Source organism: Lacerta agilis, chromosome 3 (genome assembly GCF_009819535.1).
Source record: "Lacerta agilis isolate rLacAgi1 chromosome 3, rLacAgi1.pri, whole genome shotgun sequence".
Taxonomy (NCBI): Eukaryota; Metazoa; Chordata; class Lepidosauria; order Squamata; family Lacertidae; genus Lacerta; species Lacerta agilis.
The window spans coordinates 79,314,722-79,342,721 of record NC_046314.1 but is presented as its reverse complement, the minus strand read 5'-3'; the positions used below and the strand labels follow the sequence as shown (position 1 = coordinate 79,342,721).

The 28,000-nt window shown below is 41.6% G+C and overlaps 1 protein-coding gene and 1 long non-coding RNA gene across 14 annotated transcripts; both read left to right on the top strand.

Moving 5' to 3' along the window:
• Positions 1–74: 74 nt before the first annotated feature.
• LOC117044062 (protein SOGA3-like) lies at positions 75–17,899 on the top strand. Of its 13 annotated transcripts, none has more exons than XM_033144442.1 (7): positions 83–322; positions 1,996–2,220; positions 4,341–4,499; positions 10,032–10,103; positions 11,267–12,433; positions 14,217–14,385; positions 17,834–17,899. In XM_033144442.1, exons 1-6 carry the CDS (start codon positions 98–100, stop codon positions 14,322–14,324), a joined length of 1,956 nt encoding a protein of 651 aa, XP_033000333.1. In that variant the 5' UTR covers positions 83–97; the 3' UTR covers positions 14,325–14,385; positions 17,834–17,899. The 13 variants fall into 13 exon arrangements, with proteins under 13 accessions (XP_033000338.1, XP_033000333.1, XP_033000326.1 ...); XM_033144435.1 differs by having other exon boundaries at positions 14,189–14,385; XM_033144443.1 differs by having other exon boundaries at positions 11,267–12,437; positions 14,233–14,385.
• Positions 17,900–19,022: 1,123 nt separating this feature from the next.
• On the top strand, positions 19,023–22,546 carry LOC117044064. Its single transcript, XR_004426264.1, has 2 exons — positions 19,023–20,362; positions 21,529–22,546. It is a non-coding gene; the product is annotated as an uncharacterized LOC117044064 (long non-coding RNA).
• The last annotated feature ends 5,454 nt before the right edge of the window (positions 22,547–28,000 follow it).

Below are 28,000 nucleotides of genomic sequence, written 5' to 3'. Positions count from 1 at the left end.
AGGCGGCGGCACGAGCTCGTGGGAGGAAGGATGCCCGCCAAGTGAGCGCCTCGCCTTGCATCCCAGATAGAGGCCGGTGCCGTGGGGGGCGGCCCAGATGCAAAGCAACCGGGGCGACGGCAGCGCCTCAGCGGAGGAGCAGCCCCAGCCTGCGCCTACCGCTGCTTCGACCCCGTCTCCAATGGCGCTGGCTGGGCCCGAAGAGGGCAGCGGCCGCGGCGGAGCCCCGGGCCCCGAAGGCGCCCTCAGCCTGAACTCTGGGCAGCAGCAGCAGCTGCAGGAGGAGATGGAGAAGCTGCAGGAGGAGAACGAGGCCCTCAAGGTGAGCAGAAGGAGAGGAGGGCGGCGGGGGGGGGGGGGGAGGCGGGTGTGGCCCAGCCGGGAGAGGGAGGGGAGCCATTTATTCTTCTCTCGCTCTCTCTTCTGTCAGTCAACCCGGCTTGTAGGAGGCGAAGTGATAGAGAACAGATAACCCCCATCTTAGCAGCAGGTGCAAGAAAAGGGAAAAGAAAGCAGGTGTCCGTCCTTTGGGGGGTGGGGTGGGGGAATGTACAAATGCTAGTCGTTTTTGTCCGCCACCGAAAAGGTAAACCATTCCAGTTCTTAATGGTGCAGCTTCATGTTCTCTTCACTTGGTAAAATGTGGGAAACTTCCGCCTCCGAAAAGTTGAGTTCCCTAGAAAAGCTGTTGGAGGAAACTAGCCCTGGCCATTTCAGACCTGATGATAGCCCACAGATGGGGAAAAGCACTGTATGGGCAGCTGTGTGTGTCTTGCCTCATAATAATCACTCCCTGTGGCATGCTTCTCACATGTCACACATGTGTTTTCCCTTCAGACGCTCTCAAACATGCATGGCTGACATGCTGTGCAATGGTAAGGCCCTGGCTTTTCATCCAGCTAAGGAAGCCATCCATCCTGTTTGCTGCATGCAATTGTGCCTTCATTACATCCTTTATTCTGAATGTTAAGGGAGAATGCTTAACATAACAGCATAACAATTACTCTTTTCAGATCACATTCCCTCTACAGTTTGTCTCACCTGCGAGGGAAGGGTCTTGCATTCCAGGCATGTCTTAAGAGTACATCTACACTTTTACAGTTAGTGGTAAAATGTTCAGCGGAGTTGCAAGCCATCATTCCGCTGACTAGCTATGTGCTATGGTGTGTTGAGAAAGTGAAAACTCAGCACACATAATTGTGTTCCCATGTAGAACTGGTAGGCTGCATCACAGGGGTGGGGAACCTTTTTCAGTCTAAGTGTTGGATAAACTTCCAGGAGCTGCATGACACCAGAGGGTATGGTCAGAGGCAAAAGTGGGTGGGACAACGGGTATGACTCTTGCCTTTTTACAGGAGTTTACATCCAGTCACTTGTCAGAAGTTGCTCTACACCAGTGTTTCCCAAACTTGTGTCTCTGGCTGTTCCCATGATCCCTGGCCACTGGTCCTGCTAGCTAGGGATGATGGGAGTTGTAGTCCAAAAAACAGCTCAGGACCCAAGTTTGGGAAACATAGCTATACACACACACCCCTCTCTTCATCCAGGCAAGCAAAAGACCATAGACACATCCAATCCCAGCAAGGGAAAGCCACTTGAGGAGGGGGTGGAGCAGGGTCAGTGAGGGCGTGGCCTGGTGAAAGGGGGTGTGGCCTTAGAAGGGCACATGGTTCTGAGGACCAGTTATAGAGAGGCCTGGAGGGCCATATTTAACCCTCTGTTCCCCACTCCAGCTGGTGGACATGGTGGGAAAACCAAGTTCTTCCCACACTGCATAACTCTCATCCACCCATGATTTTATCATTGATTACCTCTTGGTAGGCTATACATGCCACACAAGTGATGTTTGAAGTGCAGGCATAATATAGCGATTGATGCTTGTGGTTGTTGTTGTTGTTTTAAGTGAAGATCAACTTAGGTCCCATTTTTCCTTTCATTTTATTAATGTGAACTTGCATGGTGCATTTCCGACTGTCCTTTCTGAACGGGTGCCAGAATGAGATAGATGAGCTGAGGACTGAGATGGATGAGATGAGGGACAGCTTCTTTGAAGAGGATGCTTGCCAGCTGCAAGAAATGCGCCACGAATTGGAGAGGGCCAACAAAAACTGCAGGATCCTTCAGTACCGTCTTCGAAAGGCAGAGCGCAAGAGGCTCCGCTATGCACAGACCGGGGAGATTGATGGAGAACTTCTGCGAAGCTTGGAGCAAGACCTGAAGGTAAACAGGACCAGAAGCTAGCAAATAGGTGGGAAGGCACTGAGGGGGAAGTACAGGTAGACAATGAAAGCATCGTAGGGTCAAATCTTTCACTGGAAAGCAGAGATCCGATTTGTCTCGTGGTTCTGAGAGCCAGTATTTTGATGACCTGGATCCTGACTCTCAGAACTCACTTTCTAGATAGCTGTAACTTTCAGATACAGTGGTACGGGTACCTCTAGTTGCGGACGGGATCCGTTCTGGAGGTGCGGTTGGATCCCAAGGTTTCCGCAACCTGAGGACCGCTTCTGCGCATGCACGCACGGTGAAACCCGGTCAAATACTTCCGGGTTTGCCGCTTTCACATCCTGAAGTTTACGTAACCAGAGGGTTACGTAACAGAAGGTACTACTGTATTTACCCCTTTTACAGTTATCAGAGAGTAAATTCCCAGGTACATTACACTGTTGCTTTGACAATTGTTCCATTGAGCTCTGTGGAAAGCATGATGGGGCTGTGCTGCTCACGTGACCTCTCTTCAGCCGAGCCACTACTACATACTGGGATGGAAAGAAGGGAGGACAAAGACAGCGCAGTAGAAAGGGCCAACTGGAGTGACAGGTTGGCACCGCTGGCATGTTTGCACCTCACTGCCTGACCTCTCAGTGACTCGGCTGGAAGGTAGGTCAGGTGAGTGGTGCAGCCACCAACCCACCATGTTGTCCACTGCTGCTTTTAACTAATTCATTATCAGATAATAAACTGAAATACATTTCTGTAGTGCCAGAGCCTCTTAGCTTGAAATGAATCTGCACATTGACACAACTTGAAAATATAACTTAGAATTTAATAGAGGGTTGAATCCAATTAAATTATACTTGCAGCAGAAAACAATGAACTTTTTAGTTGTATCCATTGTTTTCACTGAGTATACTTTGAGTGTGGTATAAGTTGGATACAACCCATAATTCATCACTCATTAATAGAAAGAAAAGCCATTTTAAGGGTTTCCTTTGCGTTCCATTTTGCATACCAGAAACAAAATAGCTCAAAAATAAATGTTTGCCCTTCTCAGAGCAACCAGTGAAAATCTGTACTCACCAAATAAAATTGCTACCCATGATTTATCTACTAAAGTGTTACTTGATTAATCAACTAATTATAAGGTGTACAGTTCTAGTTGTAAAGAGGTTTTTCCACTGAAAAAGCAAGTGAGATTCCCATGTTAAAGTCCAACTTTGGGTAGCATTGTGTCCAGTGTTCTAATAGATAGAGAGTTGGCCTTTGACCTAGAAATTCCATGTACAAGTACTACCTAAATCCTGTAATCATGGGATACTACCAGTGCTCAGAGTCACACTGGAAATCATCAGGAATAAGCTAGAGTGCATGTGAACTGAGTCATAATAATAATAATAATAATAAATAAATAAATAAATAAATAAAATTTCTGTGAAACCCTTTACCCAAGGATTACAGCATGGTTTACAATATAAAAATAAAAGAATGAATACCATAGTAGCCAACAAAAACAATACCCCCCACAGTTTTAAAGGCCATATAAAGTATTTAATTAGCCAAAGGCCTGGGAGGAGAGTTTTTGCCTGGTGCCTAAATATTTGTAATGAAGGCGCTCATGTTTTTAAAATCAGTGGAGACTTCTAACGGAATTGGATTGGAGACAAAACTAATCAGAATGCCATTCTGGCTCTAGAATACACTAATCAGCTATGTTTTCGTTGGCTGAAAACAGGATTATAAACATCACATGATCATAGGGTTGTATCAAACTTAAGAGTAGACCCATTGCATCAATTGACCTAAGTGAGTTATGCCTATTAATTTTCATGTGTCTATGATGAGTATGACTAACATTGTATACAACCAGTGCTTTACAACCAGTGCTTTTTTCTGGGGAGATGCAGGGGTATGTATACCCCTAAACATTTTGTGAATCTTTGTACTTTTGTCCATTTACTGCATTTATTTTCCCCGATTTGAAATATAAAATGGTGGTTTTCTTGAGTCATAAAGAGAGTACCCCTAAACATTTTTTTTAAAAAAAACAGCACTGTATACAACCCATAATTATCTCCGCCACAAAAATGTTGTCTTTAAATTTTAAAATTCTGTTCCATTAGGTTGCAAAAGACGTTTCAGTGAGACTTCACCATGAGTTGGAAAACGTGGAAGAAAAACGTACCACCACAGAAGATGAAAATGAAAAGTTAAGACAGCAGCTGATAGAAGTAGAGATTGCTAAACAGGCTCTGCAGAACGAACTTGACAGGATGAAAGAGGTTAATGTTCAGTATTTACTTTTGGGGAAATGAGTTTTTATTCTACCCTGAATTTTATAATGGTTGAAATACATGTAGTAGTGTGTTCACTTAATGGAGGAGGACATCAGAGATTCTCAGAACGCTTGACTAAGTAAGAATCCTAAAATGCAATGAATAATTTTCTTCTTAGAAATGAGAACACAAATGAGGGAAACGGTAAACATTTCCCAGAAGGAAAAATGGCTACCCCTTTCGTACCTTTGCTTTTAGTCAGTTTTTGCCTTCTACTGTGAATTGTTGGTTTTCATGGATGAGTAGAAATGTTTGGGATTTGTATTTGTTAGCTACTATGTAGCGGGTGGCGCTGTGGGTTAAACCACAGAGCCTAGGGCTTGCTGATCAGAAGGTTGGCGGTTTGAATCCCTGCAACGGGGTGAGCTCCTGTTGCTTTGGTCTCAGCTCCTGCCCACCTACCAGTTCGAAAGCACGTGAAAGTGCAAGTAGATAAATAGGTACCGCTCCGGCGGGAAGGTAAACGGCATTTCCGTGCGCTGCTCTGGTTCGCCAGAAGTGGCTTTATCATGCTGGCCACATGACCCAGAAGCTGTACGCTGGCTCCCTTGGCCATTAACGTGAGATGAGCGCCGCAACCCCAGAGTCGGACACGACTGAACCTAATGGTCAGGGGTCCCTTTACCTATGTATTTGTTTGCTGAAAAGTATTCCCTATACCTGCCTTTGAAATGAGTTACGTACATTTATTCCTGAATGCTATTGAGAGTGCTCTTGTTTTGTTGCTGAAATTCTCATAGGCATCTGGTAGGCTGGACTGGATAGACACTTGATCTGAGCCAATAGGGCTCTTCTTACCTTAAAATAAGGCATGTCTGTGCTACTGGATTTTTTGAAAAAGTAAAGCCAAACATAGCTGCTAGTTCAACTGCTCACATTCCCATTGAGTTCTGAGAACATAAAACCATAGGCCATAATCCAGTCTTCTTTGTAGGTGTATCCAACAACCTGCATGAGTCCTATGAGATTTGAGATAGTGAACTGCAACACCCAGTTCAAATATTACTAGCCCAAATTTATTTCCTACTGCCGTGCTTCCTTATACCTACCTGTGTTATTAATTAGCGATAGATAAATCCACACAGCCTTTCAGGTTTACTGAACTATTTACTGGTCTGTATTTGGATAATGAAGCTGCTAATGAGGTGCTCGAATGGCTATATTAAGAGTTGTTAAAAATTGGCCTACATTGTGCTGGTGTGGCCCAGTTGCATTGTGCCTCATTACAAAAGCCTTTCTCAACCTTGGGCCCCCAGATGTTTTTGGCTTACAACTCCCATCATCCCTAGGTAGCAGGAAGCAGGACCAGTGGTCAGGGATTATGGGAGTTGTAGGCCGAAAACATCTGGGGGCCCAAGGTTGAGAAAGGCTGGTCTAGATCATTCACTGGCACCCACACTGTGAAAGGGACTGTTTGCATTGGCTTGCATCTTTAGTTGTCAATCTAAATTTACTGCAGAAATATCCTATCTCTTAAATGTCATATTGGATCTTAATTGGCAGCTAATTATACACCAGGATTTATGATGCTCTTTTTGTGTGTGTTTCTGTTAAGCCAGCCCCCATTTTTAATATCTCTGCTGCTTCTGTTTTCCCGACCCCTCCTCCCCACCCTGCTTTGCTGTTGTTTTGGGGTGGCAATAAATGGTATTTATACAATTTCACGTTTATTGTTTTGACATATTGATGGGTTGATTACTTACCTTTGGGCAAGCTCTCACTGGAATTATGTATGTTGGTGTAGAGAACATTTCATTGGTAAAAAAACCTGAATAGTCTCCGGTGTCCATACCAGGAAGAACTATTTGGTGGCTTCCTGTAATGGAATAAGGAGCCAGAGAAGAAAGAAGTCTGCTGTATCTCTGCTTATAAGACAAACCAGGCAGAGATTACTGAAAGAAGATAGATGGTGATACCGTTGATTAATATCTTGACACTCAGGGTATTGGAAGAAAATAAATTACTCTTTTCAAGAGCTTGGTGTATTACAGGTAATTTCTGGGTGACATGATGCCTCAGTAGGTGGTATTACATCATTCTTTTATTCTCTCATGAGGAGAAGTAGAATATGTGCAAAGTAACACTGTACCACACTGATTAAATGGTTAGTTAGGCAACAGGGTGTAGATCTGTATGTATTATACACCAAAAAATGTAATATCTGAATGTATGCAGGGATTGGGTTACAAGTGCTAATAACTGCTCCAAATTATGAATAGTTCCTCTCTTATTTCTGCTTGCACTGCTGCTAATAATGATTAGTACAGTAGTTAGGTTTGTTTTTATCATGTCTATGGAATGAACAGGGAAAATTTGGTTACGGTAATTTATGCTGTGGTAACTTCAGGGCTGAATTATTGCAGTGTACTTTATGCTGGGCTGCCTTTGAAAATGAGTTGGAAGCTTTAATTACCTTCAAGAAGCTTCAATGTGTCTGTCCAACTGTTGACACGTTCAAGGCAAACCCTTTCTGTCCTGGCTACATGTATGCTTCTGAGTCCCATTCAAAGTGCTGGTTTTGACCTATAAAGCTTTTTCTGGCTCAGGGCCCCAGTAACATCTGGAACACCTTTCCTGCTGTGAACTTAGATCTTATTCTGAGACCCTTCTTTGGTTCTGCCCTTTGCAGAGTCTCAAAGGATGGTGACGAGAGGAAGGCCTTTTCAGTTGTGGTTCTGTATATTCAGGTGTTGCTTCCATGGAATGCTCTACCTAGTGAGGTCTGCCTGGCATCTTTCCTAACATCCTTTTGCTGCCCAACCTGCCTGTGGCTGTTATTTTTGGTGTGTGTGTGTGTGTGTGTGTGTGTGTGTGTATATATATATATATATATATATATATATATATATATATATATATATAATTGCAGGTGTTTGTATACAAATACTAAATTCACCACATTTGTCAGATAGGGAATTTTGAAATATAATTTTAGTTGAAACTTGCATATCCAATAAAATCCTTGTTCTAGTTTTCAGAAGACTGATCATCATGCCTCAAAAATATTTGCTCTGCACCTGCTACCATTCTGGTTGCTTATAATAAACGGATACTTATATTAATTTAAAGCATGATTGATAGTGTCTGCCCTAGAAACCTAATTACCAAAAGCATATGACTATGCCTTTGGTTTGACTCTGCCATTAATTGGAATAGATGCCGGCAGTGTAGATTACAATAATGTGATTTAGTTCAGTGGTTGTAAAATTGACAGTATACCAGGAAAGTAGGCCTTCCTGATATTGGCGGGGGGGGGGGAGGTAGATTTAACACAGCTCAGTTGGTTAGAGTGTGGTGCTGATAACGCCAAGGTCGCAGGTTCGATCCCCATATGAGACAGCTGCATATTGCTGCATTGCAGGGTGTTGGACTAGATGATCCTCGAAGGTCCCTTCCAATCTACAATTCTATGATTTGATGTGGTTGACTTTCATTTGAAAGATGCAAAGTCTGAGCAGGAGGATTTTCATGAGAACTTAACACAAGTTGGTTAGTTCCCCACCCACTCTAGCACTATATTATTTAGCATACCTTAATTAAAACAGCTGGAGAACATGTAGCTTGAATGTAAAAGGGGGGAAATGGATCTCAACCCTATAACAGCACAAAAGATGAGAAAAAACAGCACCTAGTGTTGCACTGAACAGGAAGGTGTGTGTGTGTGATACATAGGGTCATGTTCCTCTTCTATCCCCCCCAGCTTCTGTTTGTGCTCAAAATCAGCTGTGGAGTGTTGGGTCACCCCCCAAAGCAGATTTGGAGGGAAAGCAGGCAAATTTAAAGTCCCATTGTGCCAGCAGTTGTATATGGGTGCAGCATTGGATACAACCCATTACTCCCCCCCCCCCCGCAAAGTGTGCATCTAACCAACAGGAAAGCAGGGCTTTTTGCCTCCCTGTTGAATATAAGGAAGAGGCCCATCCAGTACTAGGAAGGAGAACCACTGGTGTTTTTTTCCTACTTCCATTTGAATTCTTAGCTGGGTTACCATTTAGAATGTTAGCCTGTCATCTTCCAATTACTTGCAGCAATTATGGACAACTTTAATATGCTACTGAAAGCAATATGAAGTTTGTGTATTCCATATATAGAGAGGTAGAAGAGTAGTATACAAGTGCTGTTTCGACTGAACTGTTAATACATTGCTTGTTGAAACTGCCTTTAATTTTTGTTGAAATTCAAAGAAAAGACAAAAATGCTTTGCTTTTTGCAAACCTAAATACATCAGGCAGGCAACCGAGGATATTAAACTTGGCATGAAATGTTTTTCACAGTACACTGGGCCTCACAAAGCTGTAGGGCACACTGGGGCGGTAGGAACACAGCATTCTTCAAGTCAAAGATATAGAACTATAGGGGATGACAGTATCCAAAGGTCGTCTTGTCTACCTCTTGCCTGCGAAGAAACTGAATGTTTTGCATCTGGCCACAGTTATTTATGTACTGGCAGCATCTTGTTTAGTTTGTAATGCTCTCTACATGGAGCTGCCTTTGTTAAAAAATGACACATTTTGCCAATTCCTTAACAGTCAAACTGGTTCCTGGTCTGTTTCCAAACACAGTTCAAAGTGCCACTCTTGACCTGTTAATCCCCAAACAGCTTAGGGCCAGGCTACTTGTAGGACCACTGCTTCCACTTGAAAGCACCTGGGTGTTAAGATCAGCTTCGGAGGCCTTGCTCTGGTTTTGCCACCCTTTGAACTGAGGTGGTTGGCAGCACGCCTTTTCCGTTGTAGCACTTTGTATTTGCAACTCCCCTTCTGGTAAGTTTGCTTGCCACTTTCTTTGTTTTCCTTTTGGTAAGTGGTGAAAAACTTTTCATACCCCTAGCCCTTAAATGTGTTTCAACATTTAAACCCATATGGTGGCGTGGAACGCCCTCCCATCAGATGTCAAAGAAAAAAGCAACTATCTTGACGTTTAGAAGACATCTGAAGGTAGCCCTGTTTATGGAAGTTTTTAAATGACTGGTGTTTTAATGTATTTTTAATCTTTTGTTGGAAGCCGCCCAGAGTGGCTGGGGAAACCCAGCCAGATGTGCGGGGTATAAATAATAAATTATGATGATGATGATGATGATGATGATGATGAAGAGTGTGTGTGTGTAATGTTGAGGTTTTATTTCCTGCTTTCTCTTGTTTTGAGATTTTAAAAAAATATTCTGTTAAACTGCTTTATTTTAAACCATGCTAAGAGTATTTGCTGAAGGGTGTCTAAGAACTCCAAATAAATAAACAGACCTTCCTATTTTGTGAGGGGAAATGAGTTCATTGATTGCATCCTTAGATCTTCAAAGTAGTATCAAAATCATTCTCTTATAGAATCATGATGAACAAAGGACACATAACTGGGAGACAACTATTTTATTGTATTTGTATATATTGTTGTGTATTAGTTGGAGGTACATGACTGTTTTCAAAAACAAATAAAAATACACATTTAGTAAAATACATACTATACCTTATCTTTCTTTTATAGCAATCCACGAAAAGAAGAGGGAGCAAAGACTTGCAGAAATCAGAAAAAAAGTCACAGCAGACACCCACTGAGGTAACCTCAAATACTTCTTGTCTGTCCCATGGCACAACCCAGTAAATCTTATGGCTATGAAATAAAAAAATCATTGGTGCAAGCCTTTCCTTAGTCAACAAAATTGGAAAACTGTGACTATTTTTATGGCCAAAACAAAATAAAAAATTCTTTCCAGTAGCACCTTAGAAGCCAACTAAGTTTGTTCTTGGTATGAGCTTTCGTATGCATGCACACTTCTTCAGATACACTGAAACAGAAGTGTATTTTTATGGCGTTCATTTAGTAGCCTGTAGACCAAATTTTTAAATGCAGTTTTAATAACTATAGCAGTATATTTTAATATATTGGGTTGTGTTTACCAGAGTCATATACAGTGTTAACCCATTGAAATAAATGGAATTGTCGCTGGGTCTTCTCTAAGTATAACTCTGTTGCACACACCTGATGGTGTTCAGCTCTGTTGTGTTACAGATAAATTTATTTTGTCATCTATACCTATCAATCCATTTGAAACTATTTAGGAGCTAATTATAGAGAAGTTCCTAGTATATGTACTGCTGAAATTTAAAGCCTGGGCTATTCTTGAATGGCTATTACAATGATACTTGGAAAAATAATGGAAACAGCAGTATTTTACTTGAAAAGATGGCACACACCATGTTCCTGCTATATTGATGTCCTTTATCTCTTGGTCAGAGATATTTTCAGCTTTCAGAATCTTAACATTTCTCATAACCACTTCGCACATCACTTGTTTTTAGGTGAACCCTTATACGTACATAAAACATAACCTGTGAATTCAATAAACACAAGCGTGTCTGTCATTCAGGTGTACTGTTAAGGGAGTTAGGATAGGTTGCAGCTTCCTGTTGATAGTATATTGATAAATGGTTGGCAGATTGTTTCTGTGTAATGTGAAATAGCCCTTGGTAGAGAGTAAAACCTACTACTGAGTAGTAGGTGCAATGGTTCAGAACATGGAGTAATGATTTTTTTAAAAATAGGTTTAGTGGTACATTTTGCTTTTGTTTGATATTTGAAATGTGTATCAAATGGAATAATACCTTCATGGAGTTTACTGGGGCTATTAATCTATGATTTGGATTTTTCATTTGCTGAATTGCCAAATGGTGTCCTCAATTGTCTAGTAACTGTTGGAGCTTCTTTCCTTTTTTTCTAAGGAGGACAATGAAGATCTGAAATGCCAGTTGCAGTTCATCAAAGAAGAAGCTACCCTGATGAGGAAAAAGCTGGCCAAAATAGATAAGGAAAAGGACAGATTTGAACATGAACTACAAAAATACCGGTCATTTTATGGTGATCTAGACAGTCCCTTGCCAAAAGGGGAGGCTGGAGGCCCACCTACCACAAGAGAATCAGAACTCAAGCTTCGTCTGAGGTTAGTAGAGGAAGAAGCCAATATTCTGGGAAGGAAAATAGTGGAGCTGGAAGTAGAAAACAGAGGGCTGAAAGCAGAGCTTGATGACTTGAGGGGAGATGATTTCTCAGGAGCAGCCAACCCCCTTATGGGGGAGCAGAATGAATCACTCTCTGAGTTACGGCAGCATCTGCAGCTAGTTGAAGATGAAACGGAGCTGCTGAGAAGAAACTTGGCTGATGTAGAAGAACAAAACAAGCGCATCACAGCAGAGCTGAACAAATACAAATACAAGACTGGGGCTCATGACAGTTCAAGGCATCACGACAGCGCCAAGACAGAAGCGCTCCAGGAAGAGCTCAAAGCTGCCCGCATGCAGATCAATGAACTCAGTGGTAAGGTCATGCAACTTCAGTATGAGAACAGAGTCTTGATGTCTAACATGCAGCGCTATGACCTGGCCTCTCATCTAGGGATCCGGGGCAGCCCTAGGGACAGTGATGCTGAAAGCGATGCAGGGAAGAAAGAAAGTGATGATGATTCTCGTCCTCCACACCGCAAGAGGGAAGGTCCCATCGGTGGGGAGAGTGACTCAGAGGAGGTCCGCAACATCCGTTGCTTGACCCCCACTAGATCCTTCTACCCAGCACCAGCAGGGTGGCAGAAAAGCTTCACAGACCGGCAGCAAATGAAGGACATCCGCTGCGAAGCGGAACGCCTGGGCAAGACGATTGACCGCCTGATTTCGGACACAAGCACCATAATAACAGAGGCAAGAATTTATGTGGCAAATGGGGACCTGTTTGGACTTATGGATGATGAAGATGATGGCAGTAGGATACGGGAGCACGAACTTCTTTACCGAATAAATGCCCAGATGAAGGCATTTAGAAAAGAGCTCCAGGCCTTTATTGACACACTAGAAGTTCCAAAGTCTTCAGATGATCGAAGTACAGATGAACCTTTGTCAGTGAGTCAGGTAGACTTTTACTTCATAAGATGCCTAGGTAAAAACTTTCAGCCCAAGGTGCTATATGGATGGTTGACTGGCATTTCCCTAACATTCTTATATATCACGAAAGGCACATTGTTTATATTTGCTGTGGCTTTCTTAGTTTGAAGTTTGTTGCGTAGTCCTAATAATTGGGTTATTAGCACCACACACTGGGCTGGTATGGGTTGGCATGACTTGGCACCTGCCCACACCAATTCCGTGAGCCCATTGCCAAGAGCCCCCTGTTCCCATCTGCTGCTTCTCCTTGTCTGCTTGCCCCTTCCTTAGGACTCACTGGGGACAAATGAAGGCAGTGTGAAGGAGAAATACCTGACACTTTCTGCCTGCCACCCAGCCATCTCTCCCTCCCTCTCTCTCTCTCTCAAGTGAACATGCAGAGGTGGTAATGAGGAAATACAGTGAATAGTAAAGAGGAAGTGTTCCCATAATAAAAGTGTCGGCCAAAGGTTCTGCTGCAGTTTATTCTGGGGGAGTGGATCAGTGGGCAGAGCCAACCCTCGATCATTTTGAAATATGCCACTTGGTTAGAACCATGGCCGGCTCAGGGTTTAGGGAGCCCCCAATCTGCACATTAAAATTGAGAAAGTAACATGGCAGGAATGATCAGATGCCTGACTTAGCGGCAGAATGTTTGAATAATTATCATTTGAGATGCAAGGAAGTGACCTGGTTATATAGAATTATGTGCCATGAAGATGTATGGAAGATGGATACTGAATATTTAACCAGTACTTTCTAGGGCAGTTCTGATGTTGTTCTTCCCTGTCTTACAAAATGCACTTATCTCTTCTGAACCTGAAACTATTCAGGCCCCTATCCATAGCTGAAAGGACTTCCTGTTACAAATTGTACAGATACACTGAGATACATTTTGTTCCTCTCTTACAATGCTGAAACTTGGGTTAATCCAGTGGAATTGGTTGGCAGGCATTTCATAACAGTCATTTTAGAGAGCTAGCTTCAATGTGACCTTGTACATATTTGCTTATATTTTTTTAGTCAGGCCATTTCTGTAGCGCTTAATATATACAAATATCTCTAAGCACTGTACAGAAACCAAAAACAACAGCAACAGGCAATTTAACAACAATACAGTTTAATACAATTCAACAGCAACAAAAATACACAGTGTTACATATACAGCTGTTACATTAATGCAAGTTACTAATAAACATAGACCGATATCAGTTCCTTCTCCTCCTGACACATCTGCTCTCTCAGCTCCAAGACTGCACACATCCACCCTTGCTCTCGTTCAGGGCCCAACAAACTCACAGTACTCCCACAAAATCTCACATTAAAGAGGGTTCCTGGAATCTGCTGGCATCATCCTAGTTTCTCACTAGTGTTTTGGAGGACCGGCACCAAGGTGGAAAAAGCTTCCTCAGATTGCCTGCATCATTGTCCCATGCAGCACTCAGCTGTACTGCACACACCCAGTTCATAAGACTAAGCCTCAGGTGTGGTTCTTTCTTTCTTTTCACTTGAAATGCTAAGTTTGCTGCTTCATTAATGTAGCATTATCTTGTCTTTGTATTTACCTTCCCAGATGTTCCAGCCTATCATTTTACTTATTCTCATCCTTGTATTATTTTCATCCCTTTCTTATGCAACAATATTTAAACTTGTCTTCCTTTTCACATTGTTCTTTGTGCTGTAGTAAACAGACTGTTTTCATCATTTTGCCATTCATTGTAGTATTCTTTTCAGTTTGTTTTGTTTTGTCCATCCTTCCAAGATAAGAAGTGCAAGAGCTGTAGTTTCTGTAGTAATCGATGCTGTAAAAACACTGAAGACTACTCACTGGAAAGAAGGGATGCCAGCCCTCACAAGTCAAATAATATAGAACACAAAAGAAATAAAAACCCCCACAACTGAACCAGAATTGTGCTCAACCAAAAAGCTAGGTAAGCATGTGAAAACAGGTCTTTATTCTTTTTATAATAATCTTTCTTTTTTAGTAAGTTTGGGATAAAAATGAGGCTGAAACTTATGCAAAAGTTGGCTTTACAGTACTTGAAACGTAATGTAGAATGCTAGAAATGTTGCATATCTCTCATCCCAAATTCTTACATTGCAGTTGCAAGCTAACTAAAGGTTCCTGCAGTTTGTGCTATGCAAAACAGGGACTGTGAGTTTATAATAATTCTACATGGAGTTTGCCTGACTTCTGCTCCTGACAGTTTATAAAGGCACAGAACTACTACTGATATCCTTTGGGAGCAAGGCTCTCAAGTTCACAAACAGCCCTCTGGCACATGAGTGGCAGTTAAGAAACAACAACAGTGAATCTCTTCTAGCCAAAAGCTTGTCATATAAATTATTAGAACAAGATTGAATTGTAGGTGGGTTTTTTTTCTCTCTGTGTGCTTTTTTTTAATTAAAAAAAATTCCCTTGAGGAAAATTTGCTTTGAAAGTCACTGCGTCAAACACAAACAAATGTAAAAGTTAATGATAAAACTGTGCTAGTGATAAGGTGCTAATTCCGTGTATTCCCCTCCATGAAACAGATCCCATTAAATATACAAAAATGGGTTCTTCACTTGCAAACATGAAATGTCAGACCATATTGTGACCATCAGCTACAACTCTGTCATGACAGATCTTCATGGGTGCTTTGTACTTGGCAGAGTCAAGACAAAATGTTTGAAAGCATCTGCTATAATTACATCTTTCAAACTTAAGGGCCAGATTAGACGTGAAGGGCTCTTGTTTGCTTGCTCCATTCACTTATAAAGTGATGGGGTGAGGTGAAGAGTCAATGAGTGTAGCTTTAACTGTCAATGGGTTGTAGGACTGAGGAGAGTTGAGCCTTTTCTCTTCACCTGCCATGCTTCCCCACATCCCATTTCTTCTGATACTTTTCTCCCTGCCCAGTTCTCCTGTGCAAAACTTTTGCTGTATAGGTTAAGTCTCTGCCATTTGAACATGACAGACACATGAAAAACAGCCCCTGTTGCATCTAGAATGGCCCTAGGTAGGTTTGCCTTTGGCCAGTACATAACAGGGAGACCTTTTAGGGTAGCTGTAAGGATCCTTCAGCCCTCTATATGTTGATGAACTGCAACTCCCGTCAACCAAAGCAAGCATAGTTCAGCAATATCTGGAGGGCCAGAGGCAACATTTCAAATGTCCCAGACTCGTTTTGCACCCAGCTATCGGCCACTTGCAAGCAAGTGAAGATGCCCAGGTGCCAAGATGGCACCTGATATCTCCATCATCTGGAATCCTAGAAATCATCGGATCTTGCCTGTATTCACCCACTAGCAACACAATTTTTTTAAAAATTCTATCTGTGATATTTTATCTGCACAGTCAGAACAAGTTTCAGGAACCCAAAAGTTATATTGAAAAATACGGTACTTTTGAGCTGCCCGGCTCCAAAATGGCAACCAGACATTCTGTTTCGGTGACTGTAACCTTGGTTTAAGGAGCCATTTGGTGCCTAGCTTATGTATCTGAGTTTCTAACACTGGCAGAGGTTACTCACACCTGTTTTAGCGTGACTTGTGTAGCTCTAACACATTTGAGGAACACATTTAGAGTAACAGCTTGTATTCCTGGCATACCCTGCCAGAACACCATCACTCAGGCATTCTGTTCTCTAGAAAATGTCCAGCCTTGCAGAGCACAGAGATCAGGGGATCATAGTGATCAAATGCATGCACAAGAGACAATGTGAAGCATTAATGAATATTCAAAAAGTATTTCCAGCTTTAGGTTTCCCCTTTTCAAGGAAACGTGGCCATTTGGGAGCACTTTAGTTGCTTTTTTTTTTTTTTTTACTGCAGGCACAACATGATTTCCAGTTTCTGAAAAGCAATTTAAAAAAAAACCCCAAGAGCAGGCTGCTCTGCTTACTCTGCTTTACTTCTGTTAGGCTGGGCTGCTGCTCAACCCCCAGCACAATAAGCTTGACAAGTTTAAAGATTAATATCGCCACTGGAATGGCTTGTGGATCATGATGGTGCTACTGCAAATAAGTAGAAGGCTCTCTCTTAAAGACTGCAATATTGCCTTGCTCTGAATAAACTTGTGCCCAGAACTCCTGATTACAGTCATAATAAGACATGGCTCTGGCGACATGTGTCATCAGCCCTTTGGAATCAGAATGGGGGAAAGTGTCACTGACAAGCAGAAAAATACACAGCCGTTGGATAACAAGACATTCACAGAAACAGTGCCTAAGTCTGTCATGATGATAAAGAGAAAGAAAGCTAGATAGATGAACTGTAGATGACCTTCAGAAGTTGTTTACAGCATGTCTACAGCCTTAGGAATACCACACTCCAGTTCCTTTGCTTGGCTTGTGCTGGCTTAATTTCAGGCTGCTGCTATGGCAAGGGAAAACAAAGCCACCCCTGAATTCTATATGCTGGTCCAAAATCCTTAGCAGCAAAATGATTATGTGAACACTGTAAATAATCATTTAGTGAAAATGATAACCATCCATTTCCAATAGGGCACATTAGAAAAACTACTGTTATCATGCATGCACACAAAATCTCATACCAAGAACAAACTTAGTTGGTCTCTAAGGTGCTACTGGAAGGAATTTTTTTTTTTTACTATGGCAGACCAACACGGCTACCTACCTGTAACTCAAAATGATGTTGTTGTTGTTCAGTCGTTCAGTCGTGTCCGACTCTTCGTGACCCCATGGACCAGAGTACGCCAGGCACGCCTATCCTTCACTGCCTCTCGCAGTTTGGCCAAACTCATGTTAGTAGCTTCAAGAACACTGTCCAATGTGCCTGTGTTGTCATGCATTATTTGAGCCTGTGTCTGTGGGATTTAGAAGAGTTGGAGTCTTAACAGCATCTGGAGCGCAGTAAGTTCCCTGGCTGCGCAATAGATGGCTTTTCTCTATGGGAAGCCTTATTTTTGTTTCATTTTGTTCATATGATTGATTGTTGTTAATAATAATAATAATAATATTTATTATTTGTACCCCGCCCATCTGGCTGGATTTCCCCAGCCACTTGTTAAGATAGATAAATGGAGGAAGGTTGATACCAGACCTGCACTGAATATCATACATACCTGGGCCGGTAAAAGAATGCTTCCTTGGGAAAATGCCACTACAAAAGAAGTCTTAACGTATTACACAGGCTGCTTTGGCAAGATTTTAAAATGAGCTCTCTGTGAAACCTAAACACATCATAGACATGAAATTATTTGTACGTGAACTATGAAAATACGTAATGTGATCCAGATGGCTGAGACTTTAAAACACTTCCATGCGCTGACATTACATGAAAACCAGTTACTAGAATGATGTAAGATTGTTTTCAGTTGCAAAGTTGATCCAAGAGTTCTCCTAGTTGATAAGCTGATCTCTCCTTTCTTTGAAGGATATATTTGTAACTGGAACCCTTTCCCCTCCTCACTGCATTCACTGCTATGTTACATCTGGACTGCTGAAAGGATTCTTCCTTTTCGAAAGGTTGGTGCACTGTTTTTCATTCTAAAATTTATTCTTATTTGATGATAAGAATAATTTCAAATCGAGATAGGTTTAAGTGGGTTGGTTTTTTTGCACATCTGTCTAGTTTCAATCCTGATTTGAATGTAGGTCAGTAATCATGATTTTTTAAAAAAGAATATGCTAAGTGAGGTTTTCCTACATGACTTGACACCACATTTTGAATGTTACTTTTTAAATTTTCTTAATGTGAGTGAGTCTTCAATGTGTATGCACCATAGCACAGAAGCTTGGGATCCAAACTAACAAATGGTATTGTGAGTACCCAAAAGTCTGGCACAACTGAATGATTAGGTCACTCGTAAAGAAGGCTGTGCATATCTGACAACTGCCTTTAACATCCACTGCTTTCTGCATTTGTCAGACTAGAACATTTCTGTGGCTGATGTCTCTGTCCATTATTTTTATGCTTTCCGTACTCCATTTATTTAAAACAATAAATGGGATATAAACAAAGTGAGATATAAGGATAGCTTAATGCTAGGCAGCATTTTTTGTTTTGTTTAAGGAGAACATACTTATTTCAGAGAAGGGCGAGGAAAGCACAGCTGATGCTTGGGTGCGGCTCTTATCTTTGTACAGTAAGGTAAAGGTAAAGGGACCCCTGACCATTAGGTCCAGTTGCGGACAACTCTGGGGTTGCGGTGCTCATTTCGCTTTATTAGCCGAGGGACCTGGCATACAGCTTCCGGGTCATGTGGCCAGCATGACTAAGCTGCTTCTGGCGAACCAGAGCAGCGCACGGAAACACCGTTTACCTTCCCGCCAGAGCGGTACCTGTTTATCTACTTGCACTTTGACGTGCTTTCAAACTGCTAGGTTGGCAGGAGCAGGGACCGAGCAATGGGAGCTCACCCCGTCGTGGGGATTCGAACTGCCAACCTTCTGATCGACAAGCCCTAGGCTCTGTGGTTTAGACCACAGTGCCACCTGGGTCCCCCATCTTTGTACAGTACTTTTCATCAAATAGATAAATAAATGAACTTAAAAGAGGATAGGTCTCCACTTCAAATTCTACATTGATCATAACGCTTGCAGGACTGATTTAATATAGATGAAAACACTGCTTATCACTTAAAATGCTTTTCTCATTTGTGCAGAAAATATGTGTTTCCTTTCCTGGGAGAATATGCAGAAGACTGAAATTGCACTAATTACGTAAGAGGTGAAACATGTGTAACAAGAACACACAAGCAGCTTCAATTGCATTTGAAACAGGGGAAGGAAATAATGGGAAGGACTTGACTGGCACCAGCAGGTGTTTGAAGGAGATGCAGCCTGATGCTCTTGCTGAGGTTGATTAAACAGACAAAAAGGAAGAAGGGGGGGAGCAGCGAGGAGGGAAATACATCCCTTCAAAAGGCATTTCTCCCTGCTTGTTCAACAAGCTCTCTCTGCACAGGTTTTTGGAGCATTAGCAAAAGACACAATGCACAAAAGCAGTGGTAAGTCCCCAGAACGTCCAGATGGAAAAGAATTTATTAATCCATCTTCTGCAAAACAGTGTCCTGATTCAGTGCCACTAGTGAAGAATGGAAATGTGTCATTGGTTCTGCAGTGGTCATCTAAAAATGGGATCCATCCTTTGAATGAAAGCTGCCAGCAGGATTTTCTCACAGCTTGTAGTCTTGCGATGCTGGCAAATTTGGGAAGTGTTCTAAAAATGGCTCTTTCCCTCGCTCTGTCCAGAAGAGTGGTTCTGATGTTTGGGGAGACCAGGAACCCAGATGACATGACAAGCCAAGGTTTGTGGGTTGTTGCTCCCAAAGCAGCACGGCCAAGAGCATGGAAGAATGCAGATTCTTGAGCATGGGACTCTTTTGCATAGAACCATCAGTTAATATGTGCAGCCATAGCCAATGTGTGATATGGAACTGGAAAGATGTAAATAAAACACTGGAAGCAAAAATGGATGAGTAGTTTTGTAAAGGCCTAAAATGGGCTGAAATAGAACCAATATGCTTCTTGCACCACCTGGAGAACCAGATGCCCACCACATATAGCAGGACTGTATGACTAGCAGAGCACCAAATGAAGAGTCTTCAAGGAAGAAGTACCTGTGCAAACCCTGCAAAGCTTAACAGAGCAACAAAAGTAACTAAATTGATTTCTGGGTGGCTGAGCTTGACTGGTTACCCACGATCAGCTGATTCAAGATCCCACTATATTGTGCTGGAAAAGCTTCAAAAGAACTATGTGTGGGGGGGAATTGACTTTCTCCTGCAATTCAAAATTCCACGAGGAGCAGTGAGTACAGTCAGGTTCTGAATTTGCCAGAATGGTAGGAATGAGAAACTAGGACAGGCAGGTTGAGGAAAGCAGGACCAGCAGAAGAACTCAACCAAGTACATTGGACTTTACTCCAAGTATGGCAAAGAGAAGCAGAATTTTGCATGAGGTATAATCTACTTTTTAAAAATGTATTCCATTTTTATTCTGCCCTTCTTCCATTTTGCATATTCTGCCATAGTAGAAATTTTAAGAAGAGCTCTAAAGGATGATTTAAATATTTTGATTCCCATATGGAAGTTGTCAAAAATGCTTCCTGGTTGCAGGGATTGTTTTCCTGAGGTGAAGCTCCACAAACAGGGGCCACCACTGAAAAGGTCTATTCTCATGTGGCCACCACCACACCTTTCTTGGATGAAGCACCTATACCACTGTGAAGGAATATGCCACTGGTATATATGTTGTCAGTTTTCCATTGGACGCATTCTAATTCTAAAAAGTACAAAGACCTCAGGCAAGCATATGACCAATGATGAGAAGTATGTCATTCTCAGCTAACTGCTTGTCTTTGGCTTAATTATTTTTCCGCTTCCTGGAGAGCAGGGCAATTCTCTGATATTCATTTTCATAATAGTAATAACTTTTAATTTTAATTCTAGAACTTATCCTTTTTACTCTAAGAGGATAACATGGCATTAATAAAGGAGAAAAATAATCTCATTATGCCATTGTAAATCCTTTGCCATAATCTTTCTTTTGAACAATGTCATCAGGCAGCCATGAACACAATCCAGATAAAATTACACTCTTTTTTATCCTGGGAAAGAAAGAGAGAAGAAAAAGGATTAAAAATAGAAGCAACACCAGGTTATCAAACTGGGTTGGAGAAGGAAATATTATTTAATGAGGAAGAGATTATTGTTTCATTATATTTTTCTCTTTCCACCCTGGGAGAAGGCAACAGAAGTACCCTTCCTGTGTGGAAACTAGCCAGCTTCTCTAGTGGCAATAACTGGGCATATTTGGTTGTGCTCTGATTGTCTTGCTAGGTTGCCCAAGACTGGGGCTCCTGACCTGAAAGTGGCCTTTTCTAGTGGTAGAAATCACCAGTTCTATTATAACATGGCTTATGGGCAGGGATTATGGGAGTTCTCATGCAACAACATATGGAGGGGCAGATTTCTCACCCACTTTAAAGTCTTTCTGCCTCAGGCATTTTGTGTCTTCCTTAGTTTCTTTACACATACAAGACTTCCGTCATTTCATCTTTCTATTACATGGTTGTTGAGATTTCTTCTGACTTCTTTATCCAAGAAGCTTCCTTTTGTTTTGTAGGTATCTTTACCAGCTAAACAGTCAAATGGGAAAAGCTTTTCTCAGCCAACTCGACAAGCGACTAGATGGGACCTGCAAGTCAGCATCACATGCAGTGTGAAGGATAGCCTGGAATTGACACACACTGGGTTTTTTATTGAGAGATCCCAGTGGATGCAAACTCAAGAGCTGATTCAGTGCTGTTGTGAAATCTCCATACCTCACCTGGACTCTCATTTTCATGTTCCTAATCGTGGCAAGTTCTATTGCAGTCATAGGTTGGTCAATAATGACCCCACCTTTTTGACTTTGCTGGAGAAACGTATTTGATTCGTAGATCATCCTTACAGTCTTCAGTGTTTTTAACAATAAGATAAGAACGCCCTTCCCCACTTGTGTATATAACCTTTCGTAGCTCACAGCCATTTTTGTTTTCAATTACACGTGCTGATATTCATCGCCTCCATCATTTTTTTAAAATTTTTGTAATTTAAATAATGTACAGCTCTGTATATTCTGTCTTTTTCTGCAAACAGCGGGAAGAAATGCTGTATGCATGTGTTTGTAAGTGCATGTGTTGGAATAGGAAGTAAACCAGTGTGTATTTAGAAGAGACAAACTCAGTACTAGTATTGACACTGAAATTAGAGGCCTACCTACACACACACACACACACACACCTCTTTGTGGTTTATTTTGAAGGTTAGAAAATACATAGTTCTGGTGATAATTATATTTTGTATATATTTTACAGGTTTCACAGGTCTAATCTTTGATAAAGAGAAAGGCTTTTTGTTTTTGTAAATGGATAGCAGTGATAAGGCATTTGCACAATATTTGCCAGAGGCAGACTAGCTCATTAGATTGATTCCTTATTCATGGTTGATGCTCCTTTTTTCCTGCTTCACTTCTCTAAACATTGCAGTGCTAGGTGAAAATCAGTTGGGCCTATTTTTCTGAATTAAATGAACTGCTACTCGTAACTGCATTAGCCTACATACCTAAAAATGGTCAACTTTCATAAAGTGCTTACACCTGCCATTTGTTGTTGCATTGCTTGGAGACTAAATTCCAGTGCATTTTTATTTTTAGTGTGCAGTGTGTGTTGCACAGAGGGGAAAGGACAAGACGGATTGCTGCACAATGTCTTTGTGGAGAACTCACCCTTACAAGAAATTCAGGGCTTCTGCTACAACTTGCCCCAAGTCTTGAGATGCCCATTTCCCTGTCAGCTGCAGAACATGATAAGGAGCTGAGGTGGGAAAACACCAACTGTTACTGTGCTCAGACATGAAGTTAGATTAACTCCGTAACATGGCAGGGGAAGGACAAATTTTCCCTTTAAAATTCTGTTTATGAAGATACAGCCAAGCCATTTAGGTAATTGCTGTCAGGGTTTGCTGAATGTCAGGGCTTAAGCTAAACTTGGTGGATTTTGTACAGCTCCTCCTGCTTCCCATTACATTGGTCCAGACTGCAGTCAGAGGTCTGGCAAGGCAACGTTTGTTTGGAACAAAAGTAGAATCTATTGAAGTACAGTGGTCTACTTCTCTTCTGCTTTTCTTAATCTCCAGCTGGGCTTCAGATGCCCAAGGCAGTTGCACACATTCTGCTCCCATGGGTGATACAAGCAGCTCTCCACTGTGAGGTTTGCTTGCATTTTGGCATAAAGTACATGCTGAATCCCGATAACTTTGCTGGCTTGCCAGGATATTTAGACTGATGGCATTAGAAGTATCTATTTGTCATAACCCGTCTCTGTGTTTTTAGCTATTAGTGTGCTGTGTATATGGCCTGGCTTCCCAGCAGTCTTAAGGCATCTCAGCAGGATCTATATTTCATTATTTAAGTACCATAAAAATGGAGGAAGAGCAAACAACAATCCACTCAGCTTACTAGGAACATAGAGGCAGTTCTGTTACATCAGCCTGGTTTCTTACATTTCCCTTCCCAACTCAGTACAGGTAGCATGTTCAGACATTTCAGGCAAGCTTTCAACATCCACCAATAGCTGAGTTGGTTAGAGCATGGTGCTAATGCCAGGGTTGCAGGTTTGATCCTCGTACAGGTCAGTTGCATATTTTTGCATTGTAGGGGGTTGGACTAGATGATCAATTCTATGTTTCTATGATACCATTTTGCTTAATGGGAATTTTCTTAAGGTTGCAAAGAGAAGGACTTCTTTTGTCTTGTAAGGTGACTGTAGTACTCTTGGAGAAATTATTGTGCTAATCCAGATAGTGATTCTATTACCGTCATTGTGTCAGTAAAAGAACCAGAGAATAGACTAGTTTATATACTGCACTAAAGTTTTGTTTTGTTTTTAAATCAAAATTCTGTGCTACATAATTCATACCAACAAAAGCGTTTTCTCCCTTCCCCAAAAGAATTGTGTCTTTCTAATCTACATAACCAGATATTTGAATTCTATAAACAGGTAGGTAGGTGGTCGGTTGTTTGATTTTTGGATATAAACACACAGCCTGATAAAACGGCTCCCATTGCAAATAGTACCCAGTGGCTGCAGGGGAAGCTTCAGTGCAATGTGGTACCTATCTGCATCTCTTAAATGGATAATGGTGTGAAACGTGTTTAGCATTGTATAAAGAAAGTTTGTGACTAAACTTTGTGTAACGTGTGGGTTCTGGTGTGTTGTGCTCGCCTCCTGGAACTTCCAAGGAAACAAAACAGACTTATTAAGATTCTCTCCACCCCACCCACCCCCCAAGATTGAGAAACTGTACCAAACACTGGTGATGGGTTTACCATATTGGCATAGCTTACTTCCTCCAGCCTCTTGTGTTGGTCTTCTGGCTTCCACTGATCTCTGGACTAGGAAGAGGAGGTGGTAGCAGTAGCAGAGAAGGATCAAAGGAAGAGCTAGGCAGGAGAGCAAGTGGTGCAGTCCAGAGATGTTTACAGGGGGACTGACAAGTTGCAGCTGAGCTAAATCTTGCTGCTGCAGTTTCTGTAACCCTGTAGGTTTGTGTCAGTGGGAAACTAGAAAACATTAGGTACTAAATGTCCATTTTCTGCTTGATAAGACCTTGTTGAGCGCTTCCCTATCTCTAGAAAAATTTCTGAAGTATATTAAAGAACTGCAGTCCTATGATCACTTACTTGGAGTACGCTCTGGCAAGCAAAACAGGATTTACTTTCAAGTTAGGATTGGTCTGACATGTTGAAATCCTGAGCATAGTTAAAGGTAAAGGTAAAGGGACCTCTGACCATTAGGTCCAGTCGCGGACGACTCTGGGGTTGCGGCTTATCTCGCTTTATTTGGCCGAGGGAGCCGGTGTACAGCTTCCGGGTCATGTGGCCAGCATGACTAGGCCGCTTCTGGCAAACCAGAGCAGCACACGGAAACGCTGTTTACCTTCCCGCCGGAGCAGTAGCTATTTATCTACAATGGTACCTCGGGTTACATACGCTTCAGGTTACATACTCCGCTAACCCAGAAATAACGCTTCAGGATAAGAACTTTGCTTCAGGATAAGAACAGAAATCATGCTCTGGCGGCGCAGCAGCAGCGGGAGGCCCCATTAGCTAAAGTGGTGCTTCAGGGTAAGAACAGTTTCAGGTTAAGAACGGACCTCCGAAACGAATTAAGTTCGTAACCAGAGGTACCACTGTAGTCCATCAAACATTAAAAGCTTCCCTAAACAGGGCTGCCTTTAGATGTCTTCTAAAAGTTGGGTAATTGATTCAGAAATACGGCTACCTACCTGTAACCAGAACAATGCACTATTTGCTTTTTAGTCGTGTGGTACAATATGAAGGCACATTATATAGCACTTTGCTGAACCTAAGCAGTCCTGGGCCTAGACCGTGTCTGGATTGAAGGTTGCTAGGAAAGTTTATATATTCTGCTTTCAGCTGCATGGAAGACTGTGGGATATTAATGAGTTAATGACTGATAACATTTTGTTGGTGTAATGTGAACAATGTGTAAAACTGCACAGTGCTTGGGCTCATGTCTTGAGGTGCATATCCCCCATGCCTGGAAGTTCTGAGATAAGGTGCCAGGTGCACTGGGTTACCATAGCAACACCAGTGAGGCCTAGTCATTCACTCTCCCAATTGTTCAAGAAATATGCCTACATGTAGAAATGGGTATAATAGTCTCTAGGCTACCGATTTCACTATGTCTTGCCATGTCCTGTCCTGTTTGCTGTCAGGGTCTGACTCTGAATCTGTGAGAAATTTGTTGACTTGTGGAAGTCAGTTGGTAGTTCACCATGCCCAAGCAGTGTGATGTATCAGCAGAGTTTGAGAAGCCCCAGTAAGAGTCTTCAGAGATTTCGTTTCCCCAGCAGATAGCTTATTCCAGAGTCCCAGGTTAAAGGAAAAACTCCTCTCCCATACAGTTCAAAGTAACAAAGTGTTTGTTGTCCCAAGACACAAGACAAAGCTAGACACTGCTATCTACAATATATAGTTCTTTTGGTCTTTGGAGTAAGATACATAAGTACAGAGAGATCCACTAACACTATCACAACAGCATTATCTAGCTGATACATCACACTGCTTGGGCATGGTGAACTACCAACTGACTTCCACAAGTCAACAAATTTCTCCCTTTTCTCAGCATCTTTGATTTACAATATGATTTTTTTCTTAAAAACTACAAATTCAAATTTTTTTTTTTCCTTTTATAGTGCATGCCTCAAATAATTGTAAGCTGTAATTGGGTGACTGTCATTCTTTCCGAAGTTCATTTGTCATTATGCTAAGATTCACATTCTTTGTGATTTTATTTGGGCTGATCCATGCCCAAAGCAACCAGAGTGGGGGGGGGGGAAATATTTGCTTGGTGTCCGTGGTGTGGACCAAAGGAGAAGGAGTAGTTAGATTAGCTGGTTTGCACACACATCCCCCACCCCCCAGCAGGAACATACAAAGAAAATAGTGACAACACAGTCTTGTCTGTAGAGGTTAGTGACACAGATGTTTTACCTCAAAATGAAAGGCAAAGAGGAAATATCCTTATCTCTAATACAGGGGGAAAGAATAAAATTTGAAATTTCAATCAGCCCCATTACTGAATGCAGCTTTTTAATGAGATTGTGATATAATCTCCCTCAAATCAATACCTATTCACCATTTTTAAAATATTGGGCCTCTGCCATAGAGGCTTAAGCTCTAAAGCCAAAAAGTCAATAGTGTTAATTTATATTTGATCTGGCCCCATGGGAATGGAAGGCTGTTTTTTTTTTTAAAGGTCAGGCATTGTTAAGCATTTAGACATACTGTACAAAAAAACGATTAAAAAATTTGTTTGTTTGTTTTAACTTCTAGGATTGGATTTAGAGTCAGTGACTTTGACATCTCCAAGTCTTCCATTCATACATGTAAACACATGGTATTGACCTAAAATGTAGAATAGTACAATTAGAAGAGACCTTGAAGATCACCAGTCCTCTGCAATGACAGGATTTATTTGATTTAAACAGCCCCTCACAGATAATATGGCCAGAGGGTTGGGAGCGTCTCCTGAATGGCATGGAATGGGGGGTGGTTACTGGGGCAGGGAAATGGGCCAAAATCAGGATTAGACGCATTGTGCAACACCACTACCAAAATCCAGGGCAGACACCACCAATCAATATAAGATTAGCAGCAAAAATTCTGTATTCAAAATAGTGAGGAGAAAAAGAGAACTCTCTAATTGAAGATACTCGTACCTCATACTATGTGAATTTGCAACCTTAAGCAAAGTCACCTCCATCTGAAAGGTGAAAAGGGATAATCTTTTTTTTTTTTTTTGATTTATAAGAAGCTGCATCTATGATTTTCTCAGATACTAAATAAAAGCATATACAAATTTAGCAAGATAATTTAGGGGGGAAATCCCCACTAATGCTAAATGACAATTATAACTCTATCAATACATGTCTATTTTTGTTCTACTGGTTTAATTGCTTTAAACAGTCCATTGTTTCTTGTTTCCTCTGTTAATACTGTGTCATTATTGTTTTCTGGTCCTTGACCTAGTGATTTGACTTTTTAAAAAACAATGCAACACTCTACATCCAGTAATCAGTTAGTCGCTTTCAAACCAGCTTTGCTGGCAAGCAGCCATTGGCCTCTGTAACATGTCATAAATTTAGATAGATATGCTTAATATGCAATGGACAGGGCTTCAGTATTATTATTTTCTGCACCAAAATCACTGTACACAATGGAGCCACACTGAGGAGGGTGGGTGGGAAATAAACCCTGAATTAATTTTCGTTACTTCTGGAGGATATATGGAAACTTACTGAATAGTTTGTGCCCAGGTATACTGCATCTATAAATAAACTGAAAGTCAGTAGATCTTGGAAAGCGCAGGTTAAAATCCGTCACAAACACTGTTGCTAAGCACGCAAGCTGCTACCCTCTCAACTAGCTGCTGTTTCCGGCTGTCATGAAATATCCTGTGCATGGTGGCAATTTGATCTGCAGGTGGCAAAGATACATATTGCTGTGGTGAGATTAGCATCCCAGAGGA

Coding starts and splice junctions, on each gene's coding strand:
- LOC117044062 (XM_033144434.1), top strand. CDS start 98: ATGCAAAGCAACCGGGGCGACGGCAGCGCCTCAGCGGAGGAGCAGCCC. Junction 323..1,995: donor AGGAGAACGAGGCCCTCAAG/GTGAGCAGAAGG, acceptor AACGGGTGCCAG/AATGAGATAGATGAGCTGAG. Junction 4,500..10,031: donor AACTTGACAGGATGAAAGAG/GTTAATGTTCAG, acceptor TTTCTTTTATAG/CAATCCACGAAAAGAAGAGG.